The following is a 25,163-nucleotide window of genomic DNA, read 5'->3' on the forward strand; positions in this document are numbered from 1 at the left end:
CCCTTCCACTATTTTTTTTATATTCCCCAAATGAATGAGACCATATAATAAAACAATTTTATGTTATGTAAATTTTATCTCAATAAAAAGGAAAACAAAGGTGCATTAACCTTTCTCACTACTTTTGTGTATGTCTGAAATTTTTCCATAACCAAATGTTTAAAAACTGGTCATGATCATCCATACTTAAGAGTTTACTATTGATATAGAAACAAAATTACTCCAATAGCTTAATCCTCAATGAAATTATATCAGAGGGGCAGAATTTGAAGCCAGTTGGCATCATTATCAGCAAAAGGAGAGAGAAAAAAAAATCATGTGTTCTGGGGGCTTTAAGGACCAAACCCCTGATGCGATGGTGAGAGTCCTCACCTGCTGGTCAGTTTTAGCTCAGCCCTAGCCCCTTTACCTGTCTGAATAAGGGGATAGGCTAGGTCCCTTCCAGTGCTAACAGTTGATAACCTGACACTTTGTATTAATACAATGATTTTCTTTGTAAAAAGAACCTCATACAAATGCCAATTTAGGGAAAAATCACATTTGACACCAAGTGCCCATCCTTCTACTTTTCCCTGCAGTTACAAGATTCACAATTCTCAAACTGACTTAGATTTTTTTTTTTTTTTCAAACTGACTTAGATTTAAGGGTGGTTCAGAATTCTCTGTCCTGAGCTAACAGCTAGCAGGTTTATAGTCTCTGGAATCAGCCAACCTTTTCAAAATCATTTAGGCTTAACAAAATTATGTTTACATTTTGACACAGCAGTATCAACTTATTGCTTCTCCATGTAAGCAACTCGGAACAGCATATAAGGTATTTGCACAAAGGAAGTAACAATTGACAAAACTTTTAAGAAAAGGTTTTTGTAAAAAAGCTTATCCATAACATCATAGAGGTAGTCATATCTGATAAACCTGTGTATTATTAAATCCCAGTTATATATCTTACAGGTGAGTGATCTGATCACAGATAATAAGGCTTTCATAGCATAAAAAAATGTTTTTCAACTCCAATCTGGGAGATGTATACACTTCGGCCCATTTGCTCATTAAAGAACAAAAAATGCCACGTGACAGAAATGAGATACCAAATTTCAAGGAGAGGCACACAGCTCAGCCCTTAGGGACAAAGTGTGGACAAGACATGTAAAGCTCTGGTCTTCTATTTTTTCACCTATAAAATGGTGACGCTGTTACTTCATGATAATGCTGTGAGGATTAAAAATCAAATAATCTAAGTACCTGGGACAGTCCTGGCACCAGTACTATTAACTAAGCATTTATTATCATTAGGCCATTTCCTATGCTAACTGCCCTCAAAATTCTTCCAATACATAAACATGAACCAGTAAGTTAGACAGAAACAAATCTTAAAACTATGGAAAACATACCTGTTTCAAGTCGTGTAGAATACTGATATAAGAAATATAAATTGACCAAATAAAGAAATCCAGTTCCTGGACCCACAGGGAAATAAAAGGTGGCAGTGATTGGCCTCCAAACCTGTCCAGATTAAAAGAGACACAGTAGTTAGGTTTCTCTAAACCTGGTTAATTGCTTTGTTTTGTTTTGTTTTTTTTTTGAACTAAAACAACATTCACCTTTGCAAAATATTCTCCTCTGTGATGAAAGCTACCAAAGGGACACCACTAAGATAACTCAAGAAAACTGAAGAAAAGCTCTTATCAGCTACAATCATATTAATTTGCGAATTGATGGAATAACATATTGTAATATAAGCAATAAATATTTCTAACCAAGTTGAAAAAATCAATACTACAGAAATATATGATTAGTCTTTACTGGGATAAGGCATAGAGTTAAGCCTGTCAAAACTGAATTATAAAGACAATTTCAAAAAAGACAGTATTATCACTATGTAGGAAAAAGAAAATACTGGGATGACAAATCTTGCCAAAAAATGTCATAATTTAGAGGTAGAAGTAAAATAGAAATTTTTGTATTCAAATCTCTGTGCCATTTAGGCAATATGGACATATGACTTCACAATATTAACTCCCTCCCCCCACAAAAAAAAATTATAGAAAGGTCTACAGATTGAAATAAGCCTCCCTCCTGACCCTCATTGCCTAATTCCCTTCAGCAACAACGATCAGTTTGTTGTATTTCTTTCAACAAATATAATATTATATGTTACTATCGTACATCCTTTTTCATCCTACCACACACTGACAGTTCTTTACCTTGTTTCATTCACTTGAGGAAAAATTTTTGCTGGCTTTACAGTATTCCTTTTATGTGAGTGCCCAAAATTCATTTAAACTGTTACAATGCCACAATGAATATTCTTAAATATCCTCTTTATACATGTACATGTAGGATAAAACCCTGCGAGTTAATCTGCTAATAGACCTTTATGTTTAATTTTGGTAGATACTGTCAAATGCCTACAAAAATATTTAACCGACTTCTACTTTCTCCTAAATGTAGATTAGTACCTATCCTCTCTCCACGCCCTCACCATTTAGTGTATTCTCTATTTACCAATTATGTTTTTAAGACTTTAGCATTTCCTTTCTTCATTTTTCTGCTAGATTTGCATTTCTTTATATATATCATGGAAATTCCCCTTTCTCATTGTTGCAAATATTTTCTGGTCTATCATTAAATCTATGCTTTTCCGGTATTCTTGTCATATTGTGACATGTAGAAGTATTCATTAAATGGCGGCAAATGTATCTATCATGTATCATGCTTACAAGCTACTTCTCCACTCTAAGAATATGAAAGTGTTCACAGTTTTATCGTAGCACATTCCCCGATCATCTTCATCTTGGAGTGAGGAGGAGATGGTCACTCAGCCTTCTCAATCCCATTTACAGAGTAACCCATGCCTTTTTTTTTTTTTTAAGATTTTATTTATTTATTCATGAGAGACAGAGAGACACAGGCAGAGAGAGAAGCAGGCTCCATGTGGGGAGCCCGATGTGGGACTCGATCCTGGGATCCCAGGACCACACCCCAGGCCAAAGGCAGACGCCCAACCGCTGAGCCACCCAGGCATCACATTCCCATACTTTCTCCATTGATTTGAAAACTACTTTCATCAGATATTTATTTCCTTTTATATTAAGGTCTCTTATTATATTAAAGTGCTATCTTGTTTGGAATTGAATTCCTATAACCAACATCAAACTGTTCTACTTTCTAGTTTTATAATATGTTACAGTATCTGGTAAAGTTACACAATTAAATAACCCCGCTCCCATTTTTCTTCCACAGCTGTCTTGATTTTCTTGGCTGGTCTCAATATTTTATTTTCCTAAAAGAACTAGAACCGGCATCTTTATTATATCAATGTGATACAATTCCCAACCAGGAAGAAGTCTTTCATAGCTTTTGTTAAGTTTTGTATTGAGCTATGCTTTCTAGCTCTTTTTATAACCAACCACCAAAGCTGAATTATCTTCTTGTTTGTAATATTAGCTGAGTTACCTTATTGTCTGTATATTGGAAAACTGAGTCTCTAGGGCTTTCCAAGTACACAACTCCATCTGTTTTAATCCATTCTTGTCTAATTCACTGGCTAGTGCCCCCAGAACAATGTTTAAAAATAGTGGTTAAAGTAGATGACCTTCCCAAACCTTGGGAAATACCAGTATAATGCTGGCTTTGGCCTTACTACATAAGCGTGAAAGACACGGCCCCTCCATCAAAGACTTCTCAAGAGTGCATTATCCAAAGAAGCAAGAGTGATCACAAGAGGGGAAATTTGGTCTTAGAAAAAACAAAGTCCAAAAGAACTTCAAGAGCACAATAAATAAACAGGTATTGCTGACAATTTGGGTGTGGCGGGAATGGAGGACATTAGTTGTGAGACCTGGCCAGACACAGAGCTGCCAAGTTACATTCTCCAAGTATAAGAATGTAACTCTCACAGCTCAAGAAAATGCACTTTATAAAATAATACCCCAAAGAGTGACTTTCCAAGAACCTTATATTAAACCAGTAAAACAAAGTAGCATTTTGATTTATTCATACCTTTATCATAGACAGTAAAGTTTAACAGAAAGAACACTGGAAATGATTTAAGAAGACCTAGATGGTAAGCCTGGGTTAGGAGCTAACACTCCTATCCATCTGTAAAAGGGGAATGATCTACTAATACTTGCCTATTTTGATGAGTGGTTAAGAAGAAAAAAAAGTGTACTCTTCTGCTCATTTACATGCAGTGACCCAGGAAATAGGTTTTATTATTAAAGAAACAGAATGAGAAAAGGTTAAATAATAGTAAGTGGTGGAGCTAGAATTTTAACCCAGACAGCTTGACTCCAGAGTTTATGACACAAAACCCTGTTTTTACAATGTTGTTCACAAGTGGTATCATTATTATGAGCTATAATTACAATTAGTAAACATTTTAAGTACTTACTATACTTGTATAAGCCTGATTCTCTCTTATGAAAAGCACTGGGAACAAAGACCAGCAGCAAGCAAGCCTTGGCCTTGGCCCTGGCCCTTCAGTAGCCCTGGGGCCTTGGAAAACTCTAGACTTTGGAGCTGGTGTCTTCATCTACCCAATAACACCTACCCTATGACTCCATCTTCCTTATCTCCAGATTTTACCTTTTACTTTGTAAAAGGTAGGAATTAAAAAAGTGGATTAAAAAGGTGGTTTGTAAAAAAAAGAAAAAAAAATTGTGTGGGTGTATGATTATTACAATCTTTCAGGAGACATGCTCTGACATGGTTTTTACAAATTCCCATTTTAAACTACCTCCATAGTCCCATAAGTTACTCAGGGCTTGATTTTGGAAAAGAAACCCTGTTTTTCTCCGACTGTATTTTTTACACATACTGACGCCATGACACTATTTTTAGCTACTGTGTGCACCTGTGCTTTGGAAATCAGTGTCTGTCAAAATATCTCACTTCTTTTCCTCCGTTCATTAAGCTTACCCTTGAGTTATACTTGGCTTTCAGTGATCTAAGAGACTTAATATTATTTTTGTATTACTTTAAAATTATAACTTAAAAACACCAGGAGAGAGCTTATCTCTTCAGAAAAACACAAGGCAATATACTTCTGAAGTCCTCACTGAAGATGCCCAGCTAAATCCCCTCCTTTACGGATATAAAATAGGATAAGAAAATGGCTTTATTTTCAGGGCTGGGAGAGGTTGGAAGCATGTTTTACAACCCTAGAAAGTCTTCACGGGTCCTATAATGGGCAGCCAGGCGCGGTGCCAAGAGTGCAGAACCCGCAGGCAGAAGAGGGGAGGGGAGCAGCTCATTTTCACCCCACCCCAGCACCCCATAATCACCCCAGCTTTTTCATGACGAAAGCTGGGCCCTCATGAGAGTTGAGGCAATCTGCCCAAAGCTCCTCACTTAAAATCTAGCAGCCCACATATTCACCAGCATAGAAGGTCTTCAAAAAGGGAGAAGACATTGATTGCCCTTTGGTTACTAGTCCCAACAACTCCTGTTGGGAGAGCGTACTGTAGCCATCCTTGATTTGTAAATCTCCCACACAGTCTGCTAATGAAATCATTCCAAATGCTACCCAGAGCCTCAAGCAGGGTTTTCAAAGTACCAAAAACAAAGATTTTTCCTGAAATAGTATGGACTGGTTAATTTGGAGTTAAGAAACTCTACTACACAGGCCATCAAACAAGAAAGAGAGGGAGTACCCATGTACCAAATGCTGATGTTAGCTAAGTTGTGGGCTTTTGTTTTTGTTTTTGTTTTTTTGACATCCTAGGTAAGGCAAGAAAAAACAAATAAAAGGCACTCAATTTCAATTGTGGACTTTAAAAGAGCTATGAGAAGCCATTCATTCTACTCCTAGATATGTACGCAACAGAAACACATACCTATGTTCACCAATACATGTACTGGAATGTTCACAGCACTATTCATTATGGCCCAGACTGGAAACTATCCAAAAGGCCCATTACCAGTAGAATGGGTAAACAGATTGTGGTCTAGTCACACGATGGAACAATATGAGGAACAGCAATCTATAACCATGTGCAACAATATGAGTGACTCAAATGCACTATTAAAAAAAAAAGACCAAACACAAAAGAATATATACTCTAAGATTTCATTTATAGAAAGTTTTTTTAAAATGGCAAAAATAATCTATGATAGGGCGCCTGGGTGGCTCAGTTGGTTAAGCATCTGCCTTTGGCTCAGGTCATGATATCAGGATGCTGGGATCAAGACCCATGTTGCGGTGGGCGGGGGGTGGAGGTGGGGGTGGGAGTCCTGCTCAGCAGAGTCTGCTTCTCCCTCTTCTCTGCTCTTCCCCCTGCTTGTGCTCTCTCTCTCCCAAATAATTAAAATCTTAAAAAAAAAAAAAAAAACTATGATGCTAAAAGGCAAGATAGTAGTTACCCTTGGAGGGGGTAGTTACCAGAAGGGAGCTGTAGGAAGGTTTTGTGGGGGTACTGGTAATTTTCTGTTTCTTTATCTGGGTGCTGGTTACATATTGGTATTCAGTTTTTAAAAATTCAACAAGCTATAGATATATAATACATACACTTTACTGCCTGTATACTTAAAAAAAAAAACAAAGCTATGATCTAATGGACCTTATCTACAGACAACAACACAACTGTCTGAAGTGAACAGGACTGTTAAGGAAAGATTTTAAAGCTGTATGTAATACTAGCCACGAAAGCTCTAACCCAAACCTTGAGGCTACTTCCATGCTCAGCCTATAAACCAAGTTCATCTCCCTTCTGGTTATGTGTGTAATAGGTCTCTCTTCCCCAATACTCTTTTTTTTCTTCTTAACTTTATCGGTTTTTTATTCAATTAATTAACATATACTGTAATATTAATTTCAGGGGTAGAGTCAGTGATTCATCAATCTTACAGAGCACCTAGTGCTCATTACATCCTGTGCCCTCCTGAAGGATCACAAACGTAGTGATCCAAAGTGGCACTTGAACCCTAAGGTTTATAGTAGCAATGTCCACAGTAGCCAAACTATGCAAAGAGCCCAGATGTAAATGCACAGATGGATGGATAAAGATGTGGTGTGGTGTATGTAAATATATATATACATATAAAATGGAATATTACCCAGCTATCCCCAATGGAATATTACCCAGCTATCCCCAATACACTCTTAAATCAATCTGCTAGGATTGCTGTCATTGGGTTATAGGTGATATAACAGAAGCAAAAGTTTGGCAAATAAAACCACAAGGCCCAAATCACAGATTTGGCTGGTGCCATCTCTTATGACTCCTAAAAACAAATCAGCGAAATTGAGAGTTCATCTCTTCTCACCTAAAGGCAGGATCCTTTTAAGAGGGCTAAATAAGCAATAATAATCCAGCAGTTACATTTCAATCTCAGTTACAGATTAAAATTAGAATCCTCATGCCCACAGAGAAAAGGCAGGAATGGCAGAAATTATTACTGGCTAGTAAATAAAAATGGACACTATTTTTGATAAGATTATTTACCAGACTACTTACTGGGCACTTCACATTTTTCTTTGAAATTTTCATAACAGAGGCATGGAGTAGAGAACATACCTCCTCAGTTTGAGGACACTCATTTTTGTGTTTCTAAAATTAGGATGTGGCTTACAATCAATATCCTCATTTAATGGAATATCTACTCTTCCGTCCCTCAAGCTGATGGAGCATCTTAATATCAATGGAGTTTAGATCAGGGTTCATATGGTATTTTATTTTTTTAAGATTTTATTCATCCACTCATGAGAGAGACAGAGAAGAGGCAGAATGAGAAGCAGGCTTCCCCGCAATGAGCTTGATGTGGGACTCAATCCCAGGGCCCTGAGGTCATGACCAGAGCCAAAGGCAGCAGCTCAACCACTTGGCCACACAGGTGCCTCCATATGGTATTAAATCATCCCTACTCTTAGGTAACAATCTTGAGCCTCAGAAAGGATAAGTAATTTGCCTAAGGGCACAGCACTAGTAAGAGGCTGAGCCAGGCCTGGAGAACTGTGACTCAACTACTTGAAATCCTATGGTCTATTTTAAGAGAAAGGAGATAACTGGCTTGGAAGAAATCACCCTCAAGAATGTTTGCTAAACACTGAACTGTGTATTTTGGTAGATACTATGCGAAGGAGTTGAACGAGACAGCTCAGAACTATCTTTGACTCACTGAAGTAGAAACCAAACTGCAGCTGTCTACAAACTGCAGTGATACTTGTCTCAGGATGCCTGTGGGAGCGGAATGAGCTCGCATGGAAGTACAATACACATGTAAGGGGGCGAGCTTATTCTGTCCAAAGAAATTGGCAGCCCGGGGAGACAAAATCTCAGAAATCACCAGGGCTGCAGGAAATCACCACCTCTCTCCTAGTGAATCAAGGACCCATACAGAGACATGCAATCATTATGAACAAGTAGATAGATGAGTGTTAAATGTGAGGGGCTAGGAATTCTGGACAACAATGTGGTGAGTCTTAACACTCCTATCCAAACTAAGAAAATAACTCTTTAAACTTTGCCGTTCCAAACCAACAAGCTACTCAGATGAGACCTAAAGATAAGGAGAAGTGACTTTCATCACTTCCAACATGAATCCACAATTCTAAACCAATCATCCCCAATTTTTTTTAAGCTGTTCAAGATTCAGCTTCCAAGGAAAAGAGGAGCCTCTAGCAGAAAGCACATCACACTGTTTGTTACACATCTGCCTCTCAGACGCACTTTTTCCTTCAACTGCTTCGTTTGCAAATGAGTTCCTCCAGGTGGGTCTGAAAGCTAAATTTGTCCAGAATGGGTAGCAGCCAGAGGAGCAGAAAGAAGATACAGACATTAGCCTTTTCACATCTGGACAATCAGTGCATTGCCTTGCTGCCAGAAGCTTCTCCCTGGTCTCAGGACAAGCCCTGACAAAACGATGCAAGGAAGATGGGAAAAGCATGGGAGCTGGGACACGAATGATGATTCTAATAAGTCACCTGTCAATATTTACCTGTAATCTATTAGAGAGCCTTTCTTATTTTACTCGTCTGACTACACAAGTGAGCAGGGTTTTGCAAGGAGGGTCAAAGAGCCAGTTTTGACCAGATTCCTCTTACAAAAGGATTTACAACCACTGCTCCTCATGTACACACATTACCCAACGTGCCACTGACCGGGCACAAAGTGCACAACATTCACTAGGTCACCAATAATTACCAACACAAATAAACAGAAAACACTGTACAATTCTGGCTGCAGGCCCAAATCACATTCTAACATCCACCTGCCTACTTCCGCATTTGGATGCCTAAGAAGCATCTCTATCAACGTGGCCAAAAGAGAACTCTTAATCCACATCCTCCCCCACCCCCAAATGGAAGCCTTCCTAAGCATTTCCCATCTTGGTAAAGGGCTCCACCATCCACTGTGGAAACAGAGACATCTCTGAGTGCTGCTGCCTTCAGCCACTCCCCCATTCGCAGCAACCTTGCCCACTCAACTCCCAAATCCATCCACTTCTATCTTCACAGCCACCCTGGCCCAAAACGTCATCTCTCTTGCCTTCTAATGCAATTCTATCCCTCTCCCCCAGTGCATGGACCAAGTCCATCCCACAGAGCGGTCAAAGCAATCCTCTCAGTCCTCTGTTTAAAAAGCTCCAAAGGGATCCCTGGGTGGCGCAGCGGTTTAGCGCCTGCCTTTGGCCCAGAGCGCGATCCTGGAGACCTGGGATCGAATCCCACATCGGGCTCCCGGTGCATGGAGCCTGCTTCTCCCTCTGCCTATGTCTCTGCCCCCCTCTCTCTCTCTGTGTGACTATCATAAATAAATAAAAAATAAATAAACTTAAAAAAAAAAAGAAAAAAGAAAAAAAAGCTCCAAAGCCTTTCTGGCATCTTCAAAATAAAGTTCAAACCACAAAGCCCTGTATGATCCAGGCCCAGGCTACATTTCTATCTTTCCTTTACCGTACTCACCCCTCGTTACCTCTGTCCTCATCTACCAATCCTCATCCCTGTAGCTGACTCTGTACTATCCAGTCTCCTTCTGTTTCTAGGGCCTGCCTCTCAGCCTTCCACTGACTATTTTTTCCTCTTGGAGGGTTGTCCCAGAGCCAGAGCTTCCCAAAGCTGGCTCCTGGGCATTCAGATTTCAGCTCAGATATCTCCTCTGAAGGCTTTCTGGAACACTCTGTCAAATGTTAAGTCACTCTCTATCACATGCCTCTCTCTCATTTTCTTCATGGGAGCTGGGACTTTCTGCCCTATTCACTATTGTGGTTCCAGTGGCCAGCGCTAGTAAGTGCCAATTATTTCCATGCATTCAACCAACATGAAAGCACCTGCTACGTGCCAGGCACTATTCTAGGTAACAAAGACGGTGGTAAACAAGTCAGGGATCTGGCTCTCATGGAGTCTTATTTTCTGAAGGGATGCCGAATAACAAATGCCAACAGGTGATACGTAGCAAGAAAAATTAAGGATAAGGGAGATGGAGTAAAGGACAGGTACTCTTTTCTGTAGGGCTAAAGCGTTGCCAATAAGGCGGCACTAGGGAAGAGATGTGAAGAAGGGAAGTAATCATGGTTATCTTCCTCCAAAAGAGAAACAATAGGCACTAATGACCTGAGGGGAGAAAGTTAGCTGCTAGCGGAACAAGAATTCCACTGTGGAGTCTTCTGTGCAAAGAAGGTGGACGGTGGTAGGAGATAAAGTCAGAGCGACAGTAAGAACTGAAAGGACTTGGATTTTAACCATCTGAGTTGCGGAGATGCTGGATGGTTCAGGGCAGAGGACTGACAGACTTGATTTATGTTTTAAAAGGATTACTCTAGGGGCAGCCCCGGTGGCTCGGCGGTTTAGCGCCGCCTTCAGCCCAGGGTCTGATCCAGGAGACCCGGGATCGAGTTCTACCTTGGGCTCCCTGCATGGAGCCTGCTTCTCCCTCGGCCTGTGTCTCTGCCTCTTTCTCTCTCCTCTCTGTGTATTCTCATGAATGAATGAATAAAATCTTTTAAAAATTAATAAAAGGATTACTCTAGCTTCTAGAGAAAAAAACCTAGCTGAAATGATAATGGCTTGCAACGGAGAATGAAAAGGGACCTGTACTCTGGATATATGTCTAGGGTAGAGCAAAAAATTAGCTGGCAAATGAGAGAAATGTGAGAGAAAGAGAAGTTGAAGATGATTCTACGACTACCAGTTTGAGCTCCTGTAATAGTGGAATCGCTATATACTTCTAGGGGGCAAAGGAAAAAGGGTATCCGGCTTGGGACATTTTAAATTTGAGGGGCCTATTAGTCATCTGAGTGATAATTCCAAACTGACAGCTGGAAATCAGGAGATAGATCCAGACAGAAAATATGTTTATTTGTATTCGAGAGTCTTCGGTTTATAGAAAGTATTTAATGCCATGGAACTAAATGAGATCACCTACAGCTGGGGACAGTGTAGAGAAAAGAAAAGGTCCTATCCCTGATCCCTGAGGGACGTCACAGCGTGTAAAGGTTAGTAAGATGAGGAACCCGCAAAACAGAGGAAGAAACAGTAAAGAGGGGGAGGACAAAACAGTGTTATCCACACTCCGATTAATGTGCACAAATTAATGTCAGGTCTTAGTATCTGATTAAAGACCTAAATCACACAATCCAGTGAAGATCATCTCTGGGAAAGTAATACTCTTGCCTGAAATACTCTGGACAGTTTCCTTCATGCTTAAACAAATAACTAGGACTTCTATTTATGGACCAATTTACTCTTTACTCAGTCCTTCACACATTCAACTACTACTTGCCAGATACCAGGTGGCGACTGGGTGAAACGCAGATAAACAACTCACTCTTTGCATCTGACCTCAAACCACTCCCAACAACAACAACAACAACAACAAACTCCATTAACAGAAGAAGAATTCGGCCTATGAGTAAGTTGACAACCACATGGCACCCACGTGGGTGGCAGACAGAGGTCAGAGGGCACCTGCTCCAGGTGGACCAAAGCTGCTAATCACTGGCGTCCAAAAGATGAACAGCTATCACAGAATTACCTTCCCACTGCCTCCTTCTCTGAATGCAAAGGGCAGGGAGCGTAAAGTTAGAAGGGCGAAATCAGTCCCCCTTCTCACCAGGCCAAACCCACTTGTCCAGCCATCCTGGCCCCCAGCTCCAGACCTCTTCGCCTCCACCCCGCCCCCAGACCACAGGACCCCGCCCTAAACCGCTGGAGCCGTCGCACTACAAATCCCACGAGGCACCGCGCGCCCGCAACATGCCAGTCTACGCTCCGCCGCCGCGGGGCCTCCTGGGACCTGCAGTCTCCACTCCCCTCGTCGCTGGTCAGTACCTGGAAGCGATAGAGGAAGGCTTCGGGCCAGAGGAAGAAGTAGGCCGGGCTGATGAGACCGAGTTTGCCGACCAAGGGCACCGCGACAGTGGCGGCGAACCAATAGCGCGTGATGGCCGGGATGCTCCTGAACCAGTCCCCGATGTCCGACATCTTCGCCTTTTAAGTGGCCAGGGTGCGCACAGCCGCCCGACTCCCCGTACTCGGCCCCTCACGACAGGGCCCGCTCCGCGAGTGGAAGGTGTCGAGGCGGAAGCCGCCCAAGCCGCGGCTAAGAAGGCGGAGAAGGGCGGACGTGGCGCCACCGAATTCGGACGAGCGAGGGAGCGTTCGAAGGCGAAACTTCCCCTTCCGGCGGCTGTAGAAGACGTTGACCAGAAGTCCCGCCGCTTAAAGGGCAAGCGCAGATTTTCACTGCGGGGCCGAACCGCGGCGGCCCGGGGGCGGGACCAAAAGGGGCGGGGCCAGGCGGGGGCGGAGAGACACGACTGGTGGGAAACAGTGGTTGCCAGGGGCAACGGCAGATACTCCAGCCAATCGCGGGGCTGAACGCCTGCTGCACAGTTCAAGCCCGGGTTGTAACCCCGCTGGGTCTTCTCGGACGGCGTTTGAAATGGGGAGGAGGAAAGTAAAGTACGCAGTTCCTCTTTTGCTCTTTCGTTCGACGGATGTTTGTTGAGGACCTACTAAGTGCCAGTCAAGGTTCTAGACACCCGGGATCCTGCGACTATCAGAGCTGTCGTGGTACCTTGTCTCCTGGAGCTTACATTCTAATGGGGATAGACAACTACTAAATAAGTGAAAAAGGTCATTTCAGAGAGTGGGAAAAAGTAATAATAAGGAATGAAAACAAAAACAAAAAATTAAAAAAATAGTAAGGAGTGTAAAAGAGGACGACGCGGTAGAGCGAGGGGGTGGGAGCGGAGGAGTGTGGGGAAAGATGATTGCTTTCGATGAGGATGGTCAGGGAGGACTTCTCGGATGAGGTGGCCTGAGAGCTGAGCCAGCTTCTCTCACCCCACCCCCCGCCCCCCATCCTCACCCGAAGGACCTGGGCTACAGGGGTCATTTTGACCCATGATTTTCAATCTAGGTGCAAAGCTTTAGCTGGAAGTTTTCAGGCCGTAGACTGAAAATGGGATTTTCCATCGACACCAATAAAATCTCGAACAGCAAAGCCTGTCCAACAATGTATTTATTATTTTAGAGAACAGTTCTCAGCACAACATCCCTGATGTTTATTAACAACAAAAAAAAATTAAGATTTTTATTTATTTACTCATGAGAGACAGAAAGAGGCAGAGACATAGGCAGGGGGAGAAGCAGGCCCCCTGAGGGGAGCCCAATGGGGGACTCGATTCTGGGACCCCAGGATCACACCCTGAGCCAAAGGCAGACGCTCAACCACTGAGTTGTGCACCCTCCCCCCAAAATAGTTTTTACAGAATAAAAAGGCACTAAGTATTCCACAGCCTGATAAAAATATACTACATTTGTTGTCTCCTAATGGATAACAAGTATAGTGAATATATGAGGGAACTCTTCATTCATACAAAGCTGGTGGGCCTACGGATTAGTACGACCTTATAAGATCATTGTGATCTCCAGTAAAAAGCTAGAACATTGGGATCCCTGGGTGGCGCAGTGGTTTGGCGCCTGCCTTTGGCCCAGGGCGTGATCCTGGAGACCCGGGATCGAATCCCACGTCGGGCTCCCGGTGCATGGAGCCTGCTTCTCCCTCTGCCTGTGTCTCTGCCTCTCTCTCTGTGACTATCATAAATAAATAAAAATTAAAAAAAGCTAGAACATTGTATAAATAACATAATATTTGGAGATCCTTCCTGAGATTCATTCTCTGCATCTACCTGTCTTCTTGTACCCACTACCCCCTGTATCCAAGATACAATAAGAGAAAATGGGTTATCTAGCTTAGGTGGAAAGCTAAGGAAGGTTTCTCTGATGAAATCATAAGTACCAATGCCATATATACATATGTATCTACCAAGAACAAAACAACACACGCTCCATTTTGCAGTATTTATTTGTAGGTCACACTCTAGAATTCAGAGAGTGCATGCCCTGGAGTTCGACTTCAGGCTTTTAGAAACACTAAAGTTTGGGTTGTGATTACACCACTTGTTAGCAATATCATGTTGTAAAATGTGCCTCCATTTCTTCATCTGTAAAATGAGATAAGGGAGAATACTAGTACGCCATTCATTGGACTGTTGAGAAGATTCAAATGAGATAAATTCGTGTCTAATGCTTAAAGGAACATCAACATTCTTACTATTTTTGCTTCCTTTTTCAAAATGTTTTAGGATGAAAGTGTATCACTTTTAGAAATAGAAAGCTGCATTTTCAAAACCCTATACCCTCCCACAATGTGATTCTGATCCAAGTTATCTGCAGACCCTTCTTTGAGAACCATCAGACTATATGGACATTCAGGATTTTCTATTTTCTCTATAAAATCATTATATATTGTGATAAACTATTCTGAAGGGTGGGGGAAGACAGTTTATTCTTAGCTGTCTTAAATAGAGGACTTCCCCAATGCTCCCAAACAGCGAGCTCTAGAATTTAATTGCTTAGCTTGTAAGGAAGTCCCTGTGTTACTATCATAACATGAGTTATGATTTAAAGCATGCAGAAAAATAAATAAATAAAAATAAAACATACAGGTAATGATTAGGCTGTCCTAGGAAAAATTGTGGAAGTCTGGGGGAAATAGGCACTCTCATGAATTATTGATGAGAATATACATTGGTACAGCCTCTCTGGCAAGCAATTTGGCAATATTGAAATGCATTTCTAGGAATTTAAGCTTCAGATAGACTCCCAACTTCTTTTTAAGTGCACAAAGAGAATCGTTGCCACAATCTATGAAATATCAGGAGATTGGAAATAGCTGATTATGCATCAATAAGGAACTGACTAACCTATGGCTTATCCATATGGTCAAATCCTATCAACCTTCATTGGAAAACAATAACTTCGAACACCCCAAAATGGAATGATTTCTAATAGCATAGCAACCAAGATACAAGAGTTATATTTCAATGTGCACATGATGTCATTGTATTGTACAGAAGGCTCACACACACAAATATCACACAGCATTTGCTTGGAACAGTGGTTACCTCTGGGAAGGGAAACTCAGAGGCTGGGAAACAGGAGTAGGAAGGAGATATTTTATCGCATATTCTTTTATGTCTTTCAAATGTCCCAACTATATGTACTATGTATTTTAAAATTAATTTTCAAAATAAGTAGAAAGGAGGTTCGTGCAGAAAGGAACAGGTTCAATGTCAAAAACTTTAGAAAAATTGAGAGGTAGAAAAGATTACCTTAACTCTGTCTTTGCTGCTATCTTCAAGTATATTTCCAAGTGTTTCTCTTAAAAAGGGACTTTAAAAAAACTGGAGGGAGACCAATAATTAAGAGCACAATATTGCCTAGCACTGAAGCTTGGCACTGCTGACTGATGCTGACAGACAGGGAGCTGATGACTCAAATATCCTCTGTCACAACAGTCACAGAGGAATACCATCCTAATGGATGTCTGCCACATAAGTGGCCTCTTCAAGAAAGTCAAAGCACATTGCAAAGATGTAATTAATCCTTACGTTAACTAGTAGGCAATTTCATTAGCCCCATCTTGCAGGTGAAGCTATGGCAAGAATTATAATTTCTCTCTCCCATGTCTGGAAGAGCCAGTCCTATATTTTTAGTCATAAGTCTGGGAAATTTTAAAGATTTTGTCACACTGGGCAGGAGGGCAAGGCAGCTACTAAACACCATTTAAAGCATTTTGAAAAATAAAAAAAAAAGCATTTTGCATTTGTTATTTTGATGTGCACATGCGTGTATGTCTATGTGTGTGTCTACTAAATAAAGTCAGCCTTCTACATGCCGTCAAGGAATGAATTTGGATTCCAGTCCTGCCTCTGTCCTTTTCTGATTGTGTGACCTTTGCTAATGGTGTGTGACTGTGGGCAAGTCCCTAATAATAATAATAGTATTACCTGCCGCTATATCAAAGTTGTTGTTTGTCTGAATAGAGAGCTTGCTGTTTACCAAGCTCTGGACTTGAGGTTTCCATGCATTGTCTCTCTTAATGGACACACTAACCCCCAATAGGTAGGTACAGAATCATTATTATTGTTACAGAAACTGAGAAATAGACATCATCTAACTCATCCAGGGTCTCATAACTGTAAATGGTGATTCCAATCCAGGTCTGGCTGACTTGAGTCCATCTTTTAACCATTCTGCAATACTTCAGTGACAAATGTAAACGCCCTTTATAAGCTCCAAAACATCCCATAAGTACTAGTTTTATTCTAGTAACTAACACAAAGGACCAGAACATGGGAGGCACTTGATGCTTTACAGATGAGTAAACCAGGCTGGCTGGACCAGAGTTTATGCAGGAAGTATTTGGGGAAAAAATCCCTTTAATATTCATAATTATCATTCTAATGACTAATATTCTACTAGTGGTGTAGCATAATCCTTTGACAGCTTTCCTATTTCTGATGCCTTGCAATAGCTAGCTTCTTTTTTTATTAATAATATGTGTAGAGTATTAATAAATTGACAGTCTATGGGAATGGTCATAATAAGTCTTCACAAGAACATTTCAACCCTATGAGGTACTTTTATTTTTATTTATAATTGAAAAAACAGCCTCAGAAAAGTTAAGTAACTTGCCACTTGCTAGCATGTGCAAATATAAGACTTAACCCAGGTCTATCTAAAACCAAAGGTGGTACTCTCTGGGTGATTTATAAGCAACCTCACAGTTCTGGAGGCTAGAAGTTCAGAATCACGGTGCCAGCCAGGTCAGGTTCTGGTGAGGGTCCTCTTCCATTTTGCAGACCTCTTAGCACATCCTCCCACAGTAGAAGGGACAGAACTCTTTTGAGTCTCTCTTATAAGGTCATTAACTTTATTCATTAAGGTGGAGCCTACCAAAGGCTCCTCATCAATCCCAGTGCAGGATTTCCTGCCCAAGGGTCCTCTCCCTCGTGCTTTAATAAAACCATCCTTTATGCAGCAAAGGCACCTCAAGAATTCTTTCTTAACTTCCCTCTGAACCCCAACATTTCCATATCACCAGGTACTCTTCCAAGGCATTGTGGATATAGCAGTAAACCAAACTGATGAGTATCTCTGCCCTCTTAAAGCTTACATTCTAGAGGAGACAGAAAGACAATTGAAAAGGGTAAGAGTGAGAGGTATACTGGATGAACTCTTGATAAATTCCAGGAAAAAAAAAATAGAGCAAAGAGATTTGGGTTGGTCAAGGAAGGCCTCACTATGATCTCAAGGGATACTTGAGTAAAGATCTCAAGGAGGTAAAAGAGCAAGCAATGCAGATACCTCAGGGAAGAGTCCCTCAGGTAGTGGGACTGCCATGGAGGCCTCACAGCACAAAGACCAACATGGCCAAATGTACAAAGTCATTTGCATTACAAAGTCAATAAAGCATTTTATTCTGATATTTTTTAAGATTTTATTTTATTTTTTAATATTTTATTTGAATTCAATTTGCCAATATATAGTATAACACCCAGTGCTCATCCCATCAAGTGCCCTCCTCAGTGCCCATCATCCAGTCACCCCATCCCCCCTCTCCTCCCCTTCTGCAACTCTTTATTTGTTTCCCAGGGTTAGGAGTCTCACAGTCTGTCTTCCTCTCTAATTTTTCCACTCAGTTTCCCTCCTTTCCCTTACAGTCCTTTTCACTATTTCTTCTATTCTGCATATGAGTGAGACCATATGATGATTGTCTTTCTTTAACTGACTTATTTCACTCAGCATAATACCTTCCAGTTCCACCCACATCAAAACAAATGGTAGGTATTCATCCTTTCCATCTGAAAACACTTGAGATGCCTCTAGGGAATGGCCTTCCAGAATCCTATGACTATATATGGTTTTACAACACCAATGAAGTATGTCCACATGCACTAACAAGTATTGATTGCTTCCACCAAAAAAGAAGCTCTTAGTCTATGACTTCTAGCTGTGAGTTCCACAAGCATAGGAACTTTGTTTTGCTCACTTCTGTATCCTCAGTGCCCACAGGTGGGCCTGGCACATAGTGGGTGCTCAAGAAATACTTGTGGAAGGCATGAATTATTCATTTTAGAAATTGTCCCTGGGGGCACCTGGGTGGCTCAATTGGTTAGGCATCTGCCTTCAGCTCAGGTCATGATCCCAGGGTGCTGGATTCGAGCCCCACATTGTGGGGAGGGGGGGGGGTCCCTGCTCAGCAGGGAGTCTGCTTCTCCTTCTCCCTCTGCCCTTCCCCTCACTCATGTTCTCTGTCTCGCCCTCAAATAAATAAAATATTGAGAAAAAAAAAGAAATTGTCCCTGACTCCCTCACCCACTTCCCATTAGCATCCCCTTGCCTAGATTAATGCTCCCCCACTTCCTTCTCTCCTTATCCCTAGAACATCACACAAATCACCATTGCCCTCAGCACATTGTTTTATAATTATGTGGCAGTCTCCTCCTCTAGGGTATAAGCTCCTTGAGGTGGAAACTAGGTTGTATAACTCTTCATACAAGACTGAATACATTTCGTAAGTGAACCCAGGCCTCTCCACCTTCAAAGTATATCCCCAATCCAACCACTTTGCAACATCTCCCTCTGTCCCTCTGTCCCAACCTACCTACCTAGGATCACTTAGTTCTGGGGCTTCCCCAGTCGACTTCTGATTGGTCTGTTCCCAGTGTGCCGTCTGTTCTCAGACAGGAGCCTAAATCAGCTCCTATCACTCCCTTGCTCAAAGCTCCATTGAATTTTATTCTAAGTGTGATGGAACGTTCTTACCATGACCTTCAAGGTACTAGATGATCTGAATCTTGGCTACTACTGTGACTTATTCTTCCCACTTTCCCCCTTGTCACAGCAATTCAGCTTCATTGAGTTCCCTACACTGGAAAGGCCTAGGCAGCACACGTTTGCTGGACCCTCAACTGGAAACATCCTTCTCCCTGAGGAATGGTGCTCAACCCTCTCAGGCCAAATGCCCTCTTTTACTTTAAAAAAAATTTTTTTTAAAGATTGTATTTATTTATTCATGAGAGACACAGAGAGAAAGGTAGAGACACAGGCAGAGGGAGAATATGTCAGCTCCCCAGAGGGAGCCTGATGCGGAACTTGATCCCAGGACCCTGGCACACACTCAACCACTGAGCCACCCAGGCATCCTCCAAATGCCCTCTTTTAAAACAACTATTTGCAAAAAAATAATAAGATAAAATTTAAAAAATAAAAATAAAACAACTATTTGCCCCCCAAGTTAAAACTAGTTTCAATAAATGTAGTGCCTAGTTGTCATATAAATTATAAATACAAGAAAATTAATTTATACTATGATATGCATTTTAATATGTAAATGCTCAGGCATAGCTACATTAGCAGATGTAATGAAATAGTCTGGTGCTTGCATTTAGACTTAGTATTGTGAGCAAAGAGTGACAAATGCAGACATACCCACGTTGTATTTGTAACTCAAACACCACCATAGCCTAGCATTGGTAGTAGACAACTTTTGGGAAAATTCTGAATAAAGAAAATATATCAAAATTCATATGTAATAAAATAACAGACTGAACAGATTGAGCTTTGTGAAAATATATTTGCATGACAAGAAAAATTACCAAGTCAAAAGGTAAATGACAAATTGAGAGAAAATATTTTCAAGATCTATCACAGATAAAAGACTAATATCCCCAAATATATGAAGAACTTATTTAAAAAAAAAAAAATTAGGGGAGGGACACTTGGCTGGCTCAGTTGGTAAAGTATGTGACTCTTGACCTCCAGATCATGAGTTTCAAGCCCCATGTTGGGTGTAGAGATTACTTAAAAATAAAATCTTTTAAAAAATGAGAGGGGGCAGGGGATCCCTGGGTGGCCCAGCGGTTTAGCGCCTGCCTTTGGCCCAGGGCACGATCCTGGAGTCCCGGGATTGAGTCCCGCATTGGGCTCCCGGCATGGAGCCTGCTTCTCCCTCTGCCTGTGTCTCTGCCTCTCTCTCTCTCTATGTCTATCATAAATAAATAAATCTTTAAAAAAAAAATGAGAGGGGGCAAAAAGACCAAAAACCCAGTAGAAAAATAAACAGAATACAGGGATAATTCGCCAAAAAAATAGATTATATTCCCCTAAAGCATTTTAAAAGATATTCAACTTTTCCCGTAAGAGAAATGTAACTTACAACCATGATGAGATACTATTTTTCACCAATGAGATTGGCAAAAAAATAGTATAATCCCTAAAGAGGGCACATATTACAATAGAAACAACATATGCATTTACCCTTTAACAAAACAAAGGCAATTTTAATAACTTACCCTGAACATAAACCTGGAAGAGTACAAAAAAAAAATTTGTGCAAAAGTCAGATACAAGGTTATTTATTGTGTTATTGTAATTGCAACATATTAGAAAGGCCCCAAGTACCCATATATAGGAGATAGGTTGCAGACTACGGTACACTCACACATTCGAATAATAAGTAGCTGTAAACAAAGAATAAGAAAGATCTCTATGAATACATATGGAGTGATTTCCAGGATACCTTAGCAAGGGAAAGATAGGAAACTGCAAATTATTTACATGTAATATGCCATTTTTTATGTAAGAGAGAGGAAACAATACATACATATACATTAGAAACAGTAATATATAAACCTTAAATTTACACAATGTTACATGTCAAATAGATTTAAATTAAAACAAAATAAAACAAAAAAGAATAAGATCTTGTCTCAATGAGTACAGTAGCTGCATCCCAGGACAATTTAGAGTATATTAAATCCTTGTAAATATTCTTTATGTTTCCATGAAAAACAGAATTAGGTTCTAGTTCATATATCACAAACAGGGTTTTCACTAACAGGATATGTTGGAAATGTTCAAAAGGATGCAGGAGCATTTTATACATTGTTGGATGCCTGCCTAGCAGCCCTGACCCTTTTCCTCAATTCCTGTTGTGCTACTAAGAAATTGTGATAACCCTAAACAATCACATTATCAGCTGAAACGTGTTCCCCAAACAGATATCTTAAAATCCTAACCTCCAGTTCCTGTGAATGTGATATTATTTGAAAATACTATTTGTAGATGTAACCACGTCTAAATGAGGTCATACTTGATGAGGGTGAGCCAGTCCATTGGATTAGCCATAGCGATATTCTTATAAAAAGGGAAATTGTAGGGGGAGAAGGCCATGGGAAGATAAGGGTAGCGATCAGAGTGGCACATCTATCAGCCAAGGATTGCCCACCAGGACCAGGAGCTAGGAGAGAAGCAGACTCTTCCTCAGAGTCTCTAGAAGGAACCAATCCTGCCAATCCTTTGCTTTCAGACTTCTAGCCCCTGGAACTGTGAGAGAATAAATTTCACTATCTTAAGCCACCCAGTTTGCAATACTTTGTTACAGCAGCCCTGGGAAGCCAATATAAATGTCTTACACAGCACAGTGAATACACAGTTGCAAACCTGTCTTTGTGTCTCCTTCCTAGCAGGGCCCAGTTCCCTGCTCAGACAATACCTGTCAGCAGTGCCTTCCCCCAACATCTTAATCCAGGTACCTCCCACCCCTCCTGCTCATCCCTTTATCCTGCTTAAATTTGTCTTCCCCTTTTCATTACCTGACATGATATAATTTATTTGTTTTCTTAGTCATTGAATGTCTTCTCAACTAGAATGTAAGTTCCAGGCAAGGGCAATTTTGGCTTGTTCACTGCCATTCCCCAGCGCCCAAAACAGCCCTTGCCCACATAGGAGCCACACTGACATTTACTGAACTAGTGATTGAGGATCTCCTTTGCAGAGAGAGGACAAAGGTACAGAATGGCTTACCTGGAAAAAGCAAAGAGAGATATCAAGAGCACCTGCGAGCCAGAGGACTTGGAGGAAAAGCAATTCAAGATTTTTCAGTGAAAGTTGGATGTGCAAGCTCTTTGGGGCACAGGACGTTATCGCTGATTGCAGATGTAATGTGCAAACATGCATATGCTCGACTGGCAAGCATTGGAGCCAAAAAAAGCGACATCTGTCACATTTGTTTGAAGCCAATCCAAGTAGACTGAACATGCATTTAGAGAGCTCCAAAAGCTTTTATATCTTGTACGTGCTGTCAAAGACAGTAGGAAAAAGTGTGTTGGCAAGAGAGAGTACATACTAACCAGTCAAATTTGCGCGTGTGTTAGGTTACACGCAGGGTTTCACAGCCCCAGCTCCCAAAGTTGACACTTTGGGTCAAACAGTTGTTTGTTGGTGAGGGCTTCCCTGTGCATGGTAGGACGATTAGCAGCATCCCTGGTGCCATATTACAGTAGCACCCGTCTTCTCAGTTATGACAATCAAAAGCATCTATAGACATAGCCAAATGTCCTCTGAGGATCTGGGGGCAGTCACTCTTGGTTAAGAATCAATGAATTAGGGATCCCTGGGTGGCGCAGCGGTTTGGCGCCTGCCTTTGGCCCAGGGCGCGATCCTGGAGACCCGGGATCGAATCCCACGTCGGGCTCCCGGTGCATGGAGCCTGCTTCTCCCTCTGCCTGTGTCTCTGCCTCTCTCTCTCTCTGTGACTATCATGAATAAATAAATAAAATCTTTAAAAAAAAAAAAAAAAAAGAATCAATGAATTAGGGGTGCCTGGGTGGCTCAATTGGTTAAGCAGCTGTCTTTAGCTCAGGTCATGATCCCTGGGTCCTGGAATGGAACTCCAAGTCATTGGCCTCCCTGCTCAGCTGGGAGCCTGCTTCTCTCTCTCCCCTTTTCCCCACTTATACTCTCCCTCTCTCTCTTTCCCTCTCAAATAAATAATCTTTAAAGAAGAAAAAGAAGGAGGAGGAGGAGGGGGAGGAGAAGGAGAAATCACTGAGTTACGTGTGATGCTTGTCCATTCCTCCTTCTTTCGCAACCCCCTTACCACTTCAAGATACACACACAGACACCACAAACAGTAGGACAACTCTCCCAACCCCCTTCAAATGATGATTTATTCCTATATGTACTCTTACTGAATACATCTTTGGGATTTCCTGATGTCATCTTTGGTCAACCATCACATTAAGAATCTCTAGCAAGGAACGCCTGGGTGGCTCAGTGGTTAAGCATCTATCTGCCTTTGGCTCAGGTCATGATCCCGGAGTCCCGTGATCAAGTCCCACATTGGGCTTCCATGGGGAGCCTGCTTCTCCCTCTGCCTATGTCTCTGCCTCTCTCTCTGTATTTCTCATGAACAAATAAATAAAATCTTAAAAAATAAAAGGAATCCCTAACAAAACACATCTCATGCAGGTGTGCAGTTTCCTTCTATATTGAGCCTAGACTTGCTTCAGCCAGTGGGGCATCAGCAGGCATGATGGTGCAAGCAGAGACTTGTTAGACTTTTATACATTCAGGCTTGTCCTACTGGAGCATTGCTTTCTTAGAACCCAGTGCCATGTTAAGAAACTCCAGCTAGACTGACAAAAGATGAGAGGCCACGTGATCAGAGGCACTGGTAGGTGAGAAGCCATCTTAGATATTTCAGCCCCAGGTGAGCTTTGGCCAAATGCAACCATCAGTGAAGTGACCATGGCTATACCCCCGCGAATGGAATGTTTAGCAGTGGAAAGCAGTGGAACTGTTTAGCTCAGCATGGTTAACTCACAGAATTATGGAATTTAGGAAGTCTCTTTTGGTTTAAGCCAATAAATTTCGAGGTAATCTATTATACAGCAACAGATAATTGAAACATTTGATGATTTGAAAAAACATCATTTATTATTTTATTTTATCTTATTTTATTTTATTTATTTATTTTATTTTATTTTATTTTATTTTATTTTATTTTATTTTATGTATTTGACACAGAGAGAGAAAGAGAGAGAGCACAAGCAGGGAAAGAGGCAGGGAGAAGAGAGGGAGAAGTAGGCTCCCCCACTGAGCTGGGAGCCCGATGCGGACTTGATCCCAGGATTCTGGGATCATGACCTGAGCCGAAGGCAGATGCTTAACCAACTGAGCCACCCAGGTGCCCCCATTCTTAATTTTTAGACCACATTTTACAATTTCAATGCTCTTGAGGTTGTGTCCATTTTATCTGTATAGTGAACATACTACGTAACAGTGTACTTACTATGCTTATGTTTTTCCAATGACATCACATTGCTAGCTTGAAATTGGTCCTGAATAGTAGGAGTATTTATATTCTACAAACCAGGGCTCTTTCTTTTTTTGTCCAGAGAGTCAGTTGTTGAATTTATCAGTACATCATCGGTACTCTCCTTAGAAGGGCTTAAATAATAGCAATACTACAATATTTAGGAATGTGTGTGTGTGTGTGTGTGTGTGTGTGTGTGTGTATGTGTGTTAAGGAGAAATAAAAGGGATCATCATGCAAATGATGAATTCCCTTCATAGCTTAGCAGCATATGCTTTGAGAATACAGATGAAGGCAGCACTACGGATTTTCTGGATGTGCAAGTTTTTACCAGATTATTGTTTCATGTATATCTACAGTGCTAAGTAATGGTCATGGAGCCCTCCAACTAATTGCTGTGTGTTCTACTGCCAGTGAGAAAAGCATGATGTGGTTGCCTGTTTCTTGTCTGTGGATAATAATCAGCAAAGTCTGTAACATTCTGGGTGGTTTAATAAAGAAAGATACAAAAAATAATAATAGCAATAATAATAATAGCTAGCTTTCACCCAGGACTTCTGTGTGTCATTGCTGTTCTAAACTCTTTATAATTCAAAAAATAAATAAATAAACTCTTTACAATTCTATGGGGTTGCTCCTATTATAACCTTGATTTTACAGCAGAAGAAATAAGGCATGGAGAAGTTAAATCCTATGCCCAAGGTTAGAGCA

General features: G+C 41.1%; 1 protein-coding gene and 1 long non-coding RNA gene across 6 annotated transcripts in view; both read right to left on the bottom strand.

Annotated features, from left to right (window-relative positions):
• Positions 1-13,520, bottom strand: part of DERL1 (derlin 1) — a 29,866-nt gene extending 16,346 nt beyond the window's left edge. Inside the window, exons 1-2 of one of the 2 annotated variants that reach the window (XM_025450338.3) lie at positions 12,269-13,520; positions 1,392-1,503 (exon numbers count right to left, since the gene is read on the bottom strand). In XM_025450338.3, the coding sequence (XP_025306123.1) occupies positions 1,392-1,503; positions 12,269-12,421 (265 nt within the window). In that variant the 5' untranslated portion in view covers positions 12,422-13,520. Of the gene's footprint in view, positions 1-1,391; positions 1,504-11,972; positions 11,994-12,268 lie in introns of those variants that run through there. The other variant, XM_035696570.2, reaches the window with a different exon arrangement.
• A 771-nt stretch (positions 13,521-14,291) lies between these two features.
• LOC112662060 (uncharacterized) overlaps positions 14,292-25,163 on the bottom strand; it is a 39,269-nt gene continuing 28,397 nt past the window's right edge. For 3 of the 4 annotated variants that reach the window (XR_007401536.1, XR_007401537.1, XR_003138190.3), the window contains 2 exons: positions 22,160-22,433; positions 20,675-20,814 (listed from right to left, as the gene is read on the bottom strand). This is a non-coding gene — a long non-coding RNA (uncharacterized LOC112662060). Of the gene's footprint in view, positions 14,449-20,674; positions 20,815-22,159; positions 22,434-25,163 lie in introns of those variants that run through there. The other variant, XR_003138189.3, reaches the window with a different exon arrangement.

This window comes from Canis lupus, chromosome 13, assembly GCF_003254725.2.
Source record: "Canis lupus dingo isolate Sandy chromosome 13, ASM325472v2, whole genome shotgun sequence".
NCBI classification, from domain to species: Eukaryota; Metazoa; Chordata; class Mammalia; order Carnivora; family Canidae; genus Canis; species Canis lupus.